We start from the raw sequence: 11743 nt of genomic DNA, 5'->3' as shown, positions 1-11743 counted from the left end.
TCAGTCGTGACTTTTTGACACCATTACAACTTCAAATACAGCAGCAGGCAGGCTGTTTTCCTCGGATTTGAAATACTGAAATGATCTGACAGTTTTAAAGAAAAGATGTGCAGGGAAAAAAAACGGAGAGAGAGAGGGGGAGAAAGACAGTGGCTTTTCCTTTCTTTCTCCCCCCCCCCCCTTCTTCCACGGGTTGGTAATCTCTGGTTGCTGTTTGGTAATGAAAACCCAATCACCGAGGTCATTATCTGATGAGGTTTTTGGAACAGGCAGCCTTTTTCCCCCTCTTTATTTCTTTACTTAATGATAACCCTCAATGGGCCTGCCCCGCATGGGACGGCCAGAGCCGCACAATTTTGTTCACCATTAATTTCAGCCTTTGAAGCTCAGGGCTCAGAAGCAGTAGCAAAGCAAACCCCCCACCAAGCTGGTTCCAAAATAAGACAATCCAGCCTGCCTGAAACAGAATAGCAAATGGCCTCCCAGCCCAGGCCCGGCCGCTGACGTCAGCCGGCTGCATTTGTAGGCTTTCGCCTTCAACACGGAACATTTAAAACTCTTTACAACTTAAGAGACTTTAATTAAATTGCTTTTGATTCTGGAGCAGGGTAGCATCCGCTTTATTTATTCTGCCAGGGAAACTGTTTAGTCTGCATGAATTTTATATGGCCAGGGCTTCCTTCTCTTCTTCCTCCTCCACGCCTTCATCTTCATCTCCCCTCCACCCTCCCGTCAAGCATCATTTTTAACAAAGGCTGCCAACTTTGGGAGTATTCAACAATCACAGTCTACATATTAGGTGCCTAGAACCTGACCTGCTTCAAACGTGTGGACTGTCTTCCTTCCCCAGTGTAGCAGGAGGGAGGGCATGCACCTGGCCTCCCTTGGGGCCCTTTGAGTCTCCCTTGCAGCATCCAGGAGGGCCAAGAATGGGCACAAGGGACCTTCACCAGCTTCCTCACCAAGCGCTCGCTGGCCTGGTCTAGGTGGTTGCTGTGGAGGGGGTTTGGTGGAGCTAATAGGTCGAGGGTTCTCTGTTTATATCAATCCCAAGATTGATCTGGGGCAGACATAGGACATGGTAGGGAAAAAACATTGAGAAGTGAGCAGGGAATGAGCTCCTTCTTTCTCATCTGCTTCAACAGGAACACAGGGATTCAGTGAAATACCTAGGAGCCAGCGAGTAGAGGTCATCAGCTCAATCTTGCTCGCTAGGTGGCTGTGGCCAGGGTGCACGGAGTGTGAAGGGTGGGGGCAGAGGCGCAGCTCAGACAGGTCACGCCCTTCATTAAGGTCAAGTGGAGTCACCAAAGGGTCCGTGCACTTCCCAATGATCCCTGTTCCAGAATGAGAAGGGGTTGTGTTTCCTTGCTCTCAATAGTTTCTTCCATGTGTTGGGAACATCCAGAATTGGGATGTCAGGATGAGAGATCCTCGCTGAGATGGGTCCCTTGAGCTGACAGGAACAGCAGCACAGCTTCCTGCTCCTTTGCTGTCCTACTTTGCTCAGCCAAAATCCCATCCCATCCCTGACATGGAGGCTGCAGCTTTATTTACACAATACTAAATGATTTATCCGAACACATGCAGGCCCTGGCCCGTTTTGATAAATATGATTCCTCTGGTGGGTTGTGAAGTCTGCATTTCCTCTCCAACTAATAGCTCTCTTCCGAATTGGGGAAAAATATCAAGTGCCGCCTTCGGATGATCTTGATCCACGAGCACAGGCGGTTAGCATGTTTTATGAGGAGAACAGGTTTGCTTTTCGAGGATTCAAAGCGTCCAATTATATTCAAAAGATAGTAGGGACCCCATAAGTGCCTATGAAGTCTTAAGAAAAACACATTTTGCTTTATGACTAGGGGGAAAATGACCTCAGCTTGGGCAACTTTTAAGCTCGATCACAAATGAACTCATTTTGAACGCAATTCCCGGTTACCTCAGAGAGAAAGAAAAATCACAGAGCATGTTGGAGGTTGGCATACAGTGAATTCAGGAAAGGCTTTACTAACATTTGTTGGTAAAAAAACCCAAGTGGTCCTTTTGTAACTCTCCGCAATCCCTCATTCTTTGAAAGGAGGTTAGTGAACATTTTCCACAAAGTTTATTTCTAGTGGATCCTCCTATAGGACTCCCCCAGATTTATAACACATTGGAAATTTCACACCGACAGTCATGTTCTTGCTCTTACTGAAATATTCATGTTCTCTTTACATACTGGAATGGATGTGGAGAGAACCTTGTCAGACCTTTTGCATGTTTGAGGGCTGCTTTTGGCAGAGCAGATATTAAAACTGAAAGGATACAGAGATGCTTACACGGGTCAGGGAAGATGAGGTCACCATTAAATACTGTGCCAGGGTTCCTTTTGCCAGCAAATTCTGGGGGTCAGTGTGATTTGGGGAAGGCAGGGAAATATTTCTTGTGGCTAGTAACCAAAGTTGAGAAAAGTAGATATTGGGCAGGTTCAGCAAAAATATTCTTGGGTTAAAAAAATTATGCAATAGAAAAACAGGGAAAGTGCTAAGTCAATTTCCTGTACAAGTGACATTAAATACCTTCCTTTGCAATAAAAGTGCTCAGGCAGGTTGACTGTATTTGTTAAGCCTGAGAAGGGACAGGGCTGGCTTGCAGGAGCTGGGCCCTGGCCCTGGCCCCTGGTTTTCTTTGCATTTTTATCCTTGGACATCATAGAAGGACTTTTTGGTGACAAGAGATATGTGACAGACAGAAACTCTAGTGACTGACTCATCATGCCCTCTTCCAAACCATGACCCCTCACATGTCCGCAGGGTAAGGAAGACTGTCACCAAGGTTATTTTGGACAACAGATGACATTACCCAAAGGCAAATAAACATTCACCTTTGCCTATAAAAGCAAATCTGGGTGAAGACAAATCTAGAAAAGGAAACCAACCCACATGCAAACAGGAATAGAAAATATTTTTACACTCTTTGCACTTTAGCTGAACAGTGGTGAGGGAGAGAGAGGGTCACCCAGGGCCTGTCAGCGCAAAAGAATGATTCATGTGACCATTTTGTCTTAATTACTCAGAACAAGCCTCGGTTGCTGTTTATCAAGGGAGAGCTGATACATCAGTGTCCTCGGACAAAAAAAGTGACCGCTGTCAGGATGGTGACGACCACGATGATTCCCAGGAGGACGAGCAGGATGCGGTTCTGGATGATTCTGGGAGAAAGAAAAGAAAAACAACGTGGCAGATGAACGGAGGGCATTCCGACAACCATCAGTCAAAGACCAAGTTGGCTAATGAAACCGTAGCCTCGCAGGTCAGGGGCTGTGTGTGTGTGTGTGTGTGTGTGTGTGAGAGAGAGAGAGAGAGAGAGAGAGAGAGAGAGACAGAGAGAGATCAGGCAGCTTTGGTTCTAGGAACAGCTCCAGAGCGCTTGTCACACGGCACTCTGAGAAACACGGCAAAGTTAACGCGAGTCAAATGGCTTTCTAGGCTCCGAGAACCATGTAGTCTCTTTAAGTGATCAAGGGCCCCAGGTGAGCTTCTCTTTTTAATTTAAAATGTGAGACAAGCCTCATTTTTTTTTGCACTGTTTCTCGTGAAAGGAAGAGATTCCAAGGAAACATATGTCAGTAAGGCACTTACCTGTGCAAAAATACCTGGGGAAAAGGAAAAGAGAGACTTTGCAAGAAAGGACAGGATTAAGAAGCAAGTGTCAAACTTGCAGCTGAGGCTGTGAAACCGGCAGCTGAGGCTGTGAAACAGGCACCTGTCACCGTGGCTCGCGCTCCATCGAGCCAGGAGGAAACCTTACGTTGGCTCCACAGCGAGCAGAGGCGGAAATGAAAAATAATACAAAGTCCTTGAGGTGCCTGCCGCGTGTCTGTGGGTGGCCCTCACCTCCCGGGATCGTCAGCTGCCTCGGTCTGGCCCTGCTGAGCTGACCTCAGAAGGAGCAGCGAGGACGTGGCTCCCGCAAGCCTGCAGAGAGCTTCCGATGAGGTTGTTTCATAATTTGTTACCTCATTCGGAGAAAAGAGGTCGCACATCAGAATGCTTTGTTGAGACTTTCAAAGGGAACCTAGGTCAACCAGCCTCGCCCACGCTTGCTCGCACAGAGCCACACAGAAATAGAAACCCAGAGTGGCAGCCGTCTAGCGGGCCACCCACCCTGCTTGAAGCCCCACGCCAACTCTGCCCAGCAGTCCCGCAGCTCCAGGGGTGGGAAGGAGGGCTGTGCCTCATTCCAGATGCCGGACACTGGACAAGGGTCCTCTGCAGGGAGGACCGTGGTGGGACCAGGCCAGGCCTCCAACTGAAAGGGACCTACTCTTGCTTTGTGTCATCACAAAGAAATCCTGGCAGGACATCTGCAGTCTTTTCTAGCATCTGGAGGTTTTTCTTGGAAGAAGGATGACCCCAGGTTGGAGCACGGGCAGGAGTCCTGCTCACCACCCCCTGCCTCCCCACATCTAAACGGACGGATGGAAACTGTCACATCAGAGCGACCTGCTCCCTTGTGGCCCCTAACAGGACCAGCTCCCACTCCTCCTGACAGGTTACAAAATGATCACATTTGCTGACACGTCTTCCGCAAAACTGCCTTAGTACCTCTGTCCGCTTTCCTCGCAGGAGATGAATGGTCTGCTCTGTCCTCATTTATCACGCGAGGCTCGCTAAGATCTGTCTCCCTCATTTCTTCCCTTCCCCACAAGAAAGTCTGCGCCCCGACATTAATTCTTCTGTGATGACAGCTAATTCGGACTTAACAGGCCATGTTTACTCACGAGGAGGGAAGATTCTCCGTCCCCCAAATAAGTAAATAAAAGCAGGGCTCCGCGACTTATTGAAGTGAGGCTAATTATGAACACTGATCGGCGCTACTTGGTGGCTTCATTTAAGACTCAAAGTGATTTTTCCCCCTTTTCTCTGCAAGGGACAGAAGCCTTCAGAACAGTCCCTCCACATCCCATTTGCCCGAGCTGCTGTCAAAATCTCTATTTACCACCGTCACCCGCATCAGACTTGCAAAGGAAATCAGCAAAATTGAAACTCAGCAGTGAAACAGATTAAAAACATGAAAACTCTTTTTAAATTCTGCCGTAAGTAATATACAGTAGTGTCTCTGGTACGGCTTGGTTGACAACCATTTTATTTGTGGGTTGAGGGCCCCAAGGCATCCATGATGCTAATTTATAAAGGATTAACTGTGGGTGCTACTTGTTTAATCTGAGGCATGGTTAGGAACCTGAACACAAAGCAATCCCTAACTTCTCAGCTCCTCCTGGCCTTCCTAATTGGGCTTCTCCACTGCTTGTGCATCCACAGGGACTGCCGGCTTCCTGTCACCACCCTCTCTGCTGCTTCTGTGGACCTACCTGCAGAATTCACCTCTGAAGCCTCAGCACACCACACGGTGGTTGATACTCAGGGATTCAAAAGAGAACTGTCCAAAGAATGCTGGTGGAAGGAAGCTGCCCCTGGTGATCATGATGATCATTCCAGGGCAGTGGAGAAGGGAGCTGAGCTCCTTCAATAGGCAGGAAAATGTAATGACGTCTGCATGGAAATGGTACGACCAGCTCCGCAGATGGGACTGTAACCATGGCGCCTTCTCAGAGACAACTGGGTCTTTTCCCTGAGCCCAGGAGAAGGCCTGGTCCTTAGGACCACAGGTGTGTGCTGCTGAGGAGGTTTCTTCCCAGGGAAAGGATTCCAGATACTGGGGACAAGGGGGACCAAGGGGCAGAGAGAGTTGGAACAGAGAGGGTGGTTAAGGGAGCATGACTGGCCGGTCATCAACCCAGCTTTGGACCTCGAAAGGGCTGGGCCTCCTGAAAGACCAGAAAAGTGAGCTGTGAGGGCACTTGAGAGGACACATCTGAGCCAGCTGTGAGGGAGGAAGCAAAGGTTGGCAGTGGTGGCCCCATTGGTGACCGAAGCCCAGAGTAATTACAGCCGTGAGCAAAGCAGAAAGGAACAGTTTGGAGAGAATCCGAAAAACAAGCCAGGAGAGGGGCTCCAGCTAGAGAGATCGAGAAACTTCCTCCTAACTTTGGGCAACGGGGCCTTGATGTTCAACTAGGTCTGCAGCAAGCAGTCTTAATCTCCCTTTTGAAAATGCAAAGTGTGTTTACCCAGTAAATAATTTAAGAAAGAGTATACACTTGAAAGAAGACATCCATTGAAACAGCCAGGCTAAATGCCTCCAGGCAAAAACTTGTGCATTTGCATGCTGCATTCTATTAAGTGAGCACACTGTGGCTTTAAAAGAATGCAGAGCCAAATTAAAAGGAATGTGGGCCCGAAACATCAAAAATTCTCCAAGTTTACATTATGAATCACAGTGCTGTTGATATAAGATGAATTAACCATTTACTTTGAGGCTGAACTCACAAAGTACTATTGAAAATACTGATCCCCGTGTGGAACCCAAGGAGCGGTTAATCTTTCCATTGCCAGTCTCCTCCCCTTCTGGAAAAAGGCTCCTGCGTGTGGCAGCCGGAATCAGAGACTGCTGCTTCAAGCGGAGGAGGCAGGCGGGCCACCTGACACGTGGCCCTGCTCGAGGAGCGAGGAGCGCAGGGATCCCGATCCCACTGTAGCGGGTGCTCCTCACAGTCCCCAGTCCCCCTCCACTTGAACCAGACGCTGACCTGTTCCTTGGTGCGAGGTGTGGCATGGGACTTGCTTTGGTCAATAAAACGTGGGCAAAAGTGCAGAGCATCACTCTCAGGAGGCACCGGAGTTACTGTAGGGCTGGGCCCTCCAGTGGCTCTCCCCTTGTCTTCTGGTTTGGGGGTGCTATATGCTCCAGAGAGCGCAGTTGCATGTTGGTGAGATCCCTTTTGCCCAGGATCCCCAGTCTTCACATGCAGGAGCACCAGTGAGATGTGGGGGTTGTTTGTTACTGCAGCATAACATCAACTATCCCAAGTGCTCCTCTCCTCAGATGAGAGGAGCCTCTAGCCAAGCCCGGTGAGGCTCTTGCTAATGTATTCCAGAAGCTAGGAATGATGAGGGTTGACTTTTCTTTCCCTGAAAGATAGGTTTTTGCTTCTCGGTTTTCAAAAGCTGGGATCCTTTTCTATCCACTTGGTCACAACATTTCCCACATGAGGTTTTCACAAGCCCCACTGGGCATTCTGCTTCCTGCGGGTGGCAGGTATACACTGACTGCATTCATCTCTTCTCTCCATTCCAAACATCCGATGCCATCCTTGGCTCCTGGACTGGAGCTGGACCTCCCTAAAAATGGCAGTACACTCCATGCCCCTGGCCACAGCCAACTAGACAAGGAGTAGGCTCGTGACCTAAGCCAGGCCAACAGAGTGAAGCTCAGCATTCCCTTGCTGGGAATGCTAGGTCATCTGGGCAGTTTGGTGTGTGGATGTTAGGTCTGGTTCTGCGGCAGCTATTTTGTTCCCATGAGGGAAGTCAACCTACGAAAGAAGTTGACTCATAGAGGGCAAGAGAAACAGAATTCCATCCATGAAGACACGGTGACCCTCATGGTAAGACAATGGTAAGCCATCCTTCCTTTGAACTTTGACTCACATGAGAAATTTAATTTCATTTTTTCAAGATTGCTTGATTTGGGTCTTCTATCATTTGTGACCAAAAATCATTTTTAGGTTGAGTCTCCCTAATTCCAAAATCAAGTCTTTTATCTGTGGCATATTTTCCCTACCTTTTCCAAGAACAGCCCAATCCTGACCCTCTCTCTTATATTGCATCTGTCTTACCACTAAGCTAACCCCATGGTGTTATGATTTCTGCTTCTGTAAAGTTTTCCCCAGTAAGAAGTGAGTCTTGCATGGGTTGGCATACATACTCTCAAAAACAAAAACAAAAACAAAAACAAACAAAAAAAAGCTTGTGTTGGCACCATGACACATGCCAGTAGATGCCAGTAGTCCCACCTATTTGGGAGGCTGAGGCAGGCAGATTGAGGCTAGCTTGGGCAACATAGAGAGACCTGCTCTATGTGGAAATTGGGAAGGGAGTCTAACTGTCCAGCTGCATACGCTCATCCGGAGGTCACGTAGCCAGCGCTCTCCGGGTTCCTAAGGGCTGCAGGCCCAGCATCAGGATTTAGCCTCCCTCCCTTCCATTGAATATTTTAGCTCTTTCACAAGCTGCATCCACTCACTGGAGAGAGCACGTGCTGTATGGCAGCATCCTGTCCTGCCGCTGCCTCTGGCCTGGCTGATAGGCCTTGAACTATGATGCCCTCGCTTTGGGGTCTGCTAGCACAGCAATAGCAACTGGGACAGCCAGGGATATATTCTGCGAAGAGAAGCCTACAGCCACCTCTCTGGTACTTTCCAAGACAAAGTGCTCTAGGTCTAATTCCACATCAGTATTTGCCAGAGAGAAATGAAGAGAGGAGTGGCAGGAAACGGCCCATTGCCATAAGCCTTGAATGCCAACGTCTACTTCAGCATTATTTTCAGGCTGGGCACTTGAGTTAGGTGGTCACCATGCCACTGGTAATGTCCGCGGGGTCTTCTGTGTCTGTGTCCGGGAGGTGTCCTGGATCGCCCAAGAACTCAGGTAGGGCCGACTCTGCTCTGGTTCCACAGGTGGACACAGGATCCAGGTAGGCCCTGCCAATTACGGCTCTCTTCTTGCAAAACCATTTGTTCAAAAATTGGCCTGCCACCCAAGCCACAGATTCCCCTGGGGAGTTTTCCTGGAAAATCAAGAAAAAAGGTACAGTAGTCTCTTCACGGGGTCTGACCGTGGGAGAAGTGGAAGCCTGGAGCTTCTGAGGGCTGTGCCTACCCCCAGGCAAGGGGGAAGCTGCCTCCTGCCAGGGAACTGCAAAGCTGAGGGAGGAAGAAAAAGAGACCGAGTCCTGAAAGTGTCATTTGAACTCTTGGGTCCTGCCATGTGCCTGACACCTGAGGAGTCACATTTGAACTTCCCAGTTACAGGAGTCTGACAATTCCCTTTTGATTAGAGCGGGTTTGGTTGGGAATTCTCTCACTTTCAACCGCACTGATTAGACTGGGTTGAACAGTGTCTCTCCAGTTGTCCACATGGAACCTCAGAATGTGACCGCATTTGGAAGCAGGGTCTTTGTGATATGATTCACTAAGTCTTGAGAAGAAATCAGCTTGAATTTAGTCTGGCCCTAAATCCAACGACTGGTGTCCCTATAACCAGAGAGGGCACAGACACAGGCAAGAAGGCTTTGAGAAGATGAGAGCTTGGAGTCACATTGCCTCTAGCCAAGGAGTGCCTTGGGACAGGAGACCCTTAAGAGGCAAGGAAGGATTCTTCTCCTTGGAGAGAGCATGGCCCTGCCAGCTCCTTGCCATCAGACCTCTGGGCTCCAGGACTGTAAGAGAAAAAATCCATGTCTGTTGTTTTAAGCCACTTGGTTTGTGTGCCTGGTTATGGAGGTGCCGGGAAATGATCCACGGAATTCCTGGAATCAGACCAGCTCATCAACCTGGTGATTTTGTCTTGGGCTTCATGGTGACTGTTTTTCATATCTCCACTCTCTTCCCCATTGCTGCATTGTACCTGAACAGCAGATCTGTACAAAGTCCTCCTCCAAAGGACAGGACAGTCCCACTTTGATCCCTGGAAGCTTTGCAGACAGCCGAGGGGCTCACAGTCTCCAGGAGCTGTTGGATCTTTCATCTCCAAGTAAGAATTTCCACTCATGAGCCTGGCATAAGTGGAGCACATTTGTAGTACCAGCTACCTGGGAGGCTGAGGCAGGAGGATTGCAAGTTTGAGGCCAGCCTGGGCAACTTAGTGAGACCCTGTCTCAAAATACAAAATAAAAAGGGCTGAGGATGTAGCTCAGTGGTCGAGTTCCCCTGGGATTAATCCCTAGTATTGGGGGGAACAAGAAGAGGGCAGAGCTTCCATTCATAAGCAGAGCAGGCAGCTTCCCAAAGCCAGGAGAGAGAGAATGGAGGGGGCATAGTCCTCACACTCACCCCACAAGACTCCTTCCCTGGAATAAGCCATTAAAATAGGAAGGAACCAGATGTAACTCTGGGCCAGTGTTTGAAACCACCATTAGCCATTAACAGTCTACACTTGCTGACACCAACTGAGATGCAGTCAGTGATCCTGAAGCTGGGGTGGCGGGGGGCAAGTGTGGGTAGGTGGTGTCATGGCAAGCTCTTCAGCAGGGAACTGAGCAGCCAGGTGACTGTACCTAAGCCCCGGCACAGCTAGGTCAGGGGTCAGGTGAGGACTGCAGCAGCTTTACCCTGTTTCCAAATCCCTACTTGGTTTAACTTTTCCTGGGAATAGATAGAGTAATATCTTAGTTTGCTGCACTGCCATAGAAAATTCCACAAACCGGGTGGTTTAAGCAATAGAAAGGTCCTGCCTCTCAGTTCTGGAGGCCTCAGGTCTGAGATCAAGGTGATGGTGGGTCATCCCTCACAAGGGTGGAGAGGGGAACCTGTTCCAGGCCTCTGCCTCCGCTCCTGGTGGTGTGGCAGCCACCTCTGGGGCTCCTTGGCTTGTGGGTGCATCTCCCAGACCCAGCTTTCCTCTTCACCTGGTGTTCCCTCTGTGTGAGCGCCCGTGTTCATAAGGAGAGCAGAGGTCCTGGATTAGGGCCCCTCCCTATTCTAGTATGATCTGATCTTAACAAAGAGCCTAAGAAAAGTCCCTCGTTCCAAATAAAGATGTGGTGATGGAAATCAGGACTTCAGCACATGAACTGAGGGCAGGGGGGAGACACAGTGCAACCCTAATAAAAAACACTTGGGCTTCGTGGACCGTCTGTTGTATCACTTGCCTCTGCCCGTGCGGTAGGAAAGCAGCCTTGACAATATGTAAATAATAAGCACGGCTGTGTTCCAATTAAACTTCACTTACAGACACTGGAATTTGAATTTCATGTAATTTTCACATGTCAAAAATTTTTTCTTTTGAATTCTTTTCAAGCATTTAAGACTGCACAATCAATAGCTTGAGGACCACACAGACACAGGCGTTGGGCTAGATGTGGCCTGCTATCTGCGATCTGCCCACTCCTAGTCCACGCCTCAAGCTCCTAGGGGCAGGCCCTCCTCAGTGAAGAACGTGGTGGTCCCTGGACACCGCACAAGCAGCAGGAGCAGTGCAGAAGGTCTGGCCATGTCCTTCTGAAGAAAAAAGGAAACCCAGAGTCCCTGTCTTATGGGAACTTATGGTGTCACAATGAGCAATCGATGACAGAGCCTGACAACAAAGGCCGTATTTTGGGTAATGCCAGGGCCAGGGCAATTGGTTGTGTGCCCACCAGCCTGGGTTTGCCTGGGCTGACCTGGAGCAAGTCACTCTGTGACACTTAGGTTTCAGTTTCTTCCCAAATAATATCAGCCAACTCACCAGCACCCCAGGGAGAACAGAAGTAGCTCATTAAAGGTGTTAAAGCCCCCTCAAAGGCAAAGCCTTTTCCAGGGTGTGGTGGGGAAGTGAGTCTGTGAAAGGAGATGTCATTTCAGGGAAGGTGAGAGGCACCAGCTGCCAGAAGCCGGAAAGCTGCCTGGGAAACTTCCAGTGCTGGTGGGGAAGGTGGAGGCAGGAATCCAGGAAGCCACAGCCTTCCCCACCCCGCCAGACTCCTCTCCCCCACAGGCTGGTGTCTATCTGGGCCTCGTGTTGACAGTCTCCCCAGCAGGGCTAAGCCTGCCCTCCAAGGTGGTAGCATGAACATCAAAAGGGAAGGGAGGGCGTCCCATTGGCTGGCTCAGGGACACCTCCCCGGCCTGGGAAGGCAGCCAGCGAGTACCTGTCAGAGCCCA

At 49.5% G+C, this 11743-nt stretch overlaps 1 protein-coding gene across 6 annotated transcripts in view; it reads right to left on the bottom strand.

Annotated features, from left to right (window-relative positions):
• Nucleotides 1–1969: 1969 nt before the first annotated feature.
• The window catches only part of Vti1a (vesicle transport through interaction with t-SNAREs 1A), a 343300-nt gene continuing 333526 nt past the window's right edge, over nt 1970–11743 (bottom strand). For all 6 annotated transcript variants that reach the window (XM_058581306.1, XM_058581308.1, XM_046449815.2 and 3 more), the window contains one exon: nt 1970–3190. Coding sequence is in view for 2 of the 6 variants with exons in the window: in XM_058581307.1 (XP_058437290.1) it covers nt 3097–3190 (94 nt within the window). In the remaining 4 variants the exon portion in view is untranslated. The remainder of the gene's footprint in view (nt 3191–11743) is intronic.

The sequence above is a fragment of the Marmota monax genome, unplaced genomic scaffold, assembly GCF_021218885.2.
Source record: "Marmota monax isolate L192 unplaced genomic scaffold, Marmota_monax_Labrador192_F-V1.1 WCK01_AAM20220418_F8-fsc00004, whole genome shotgun sequence".
NCBI lineage: Eukaryota > Metazoa > Chordata > Mammalia > Rodentia > Sciuridae > Marmota > Marmota monax.
The sequence above is the reverse complement of the archived record's forward strand: the minus strand, read 5'-3'. Positions and strand labels throughout refer to the sequence as shown.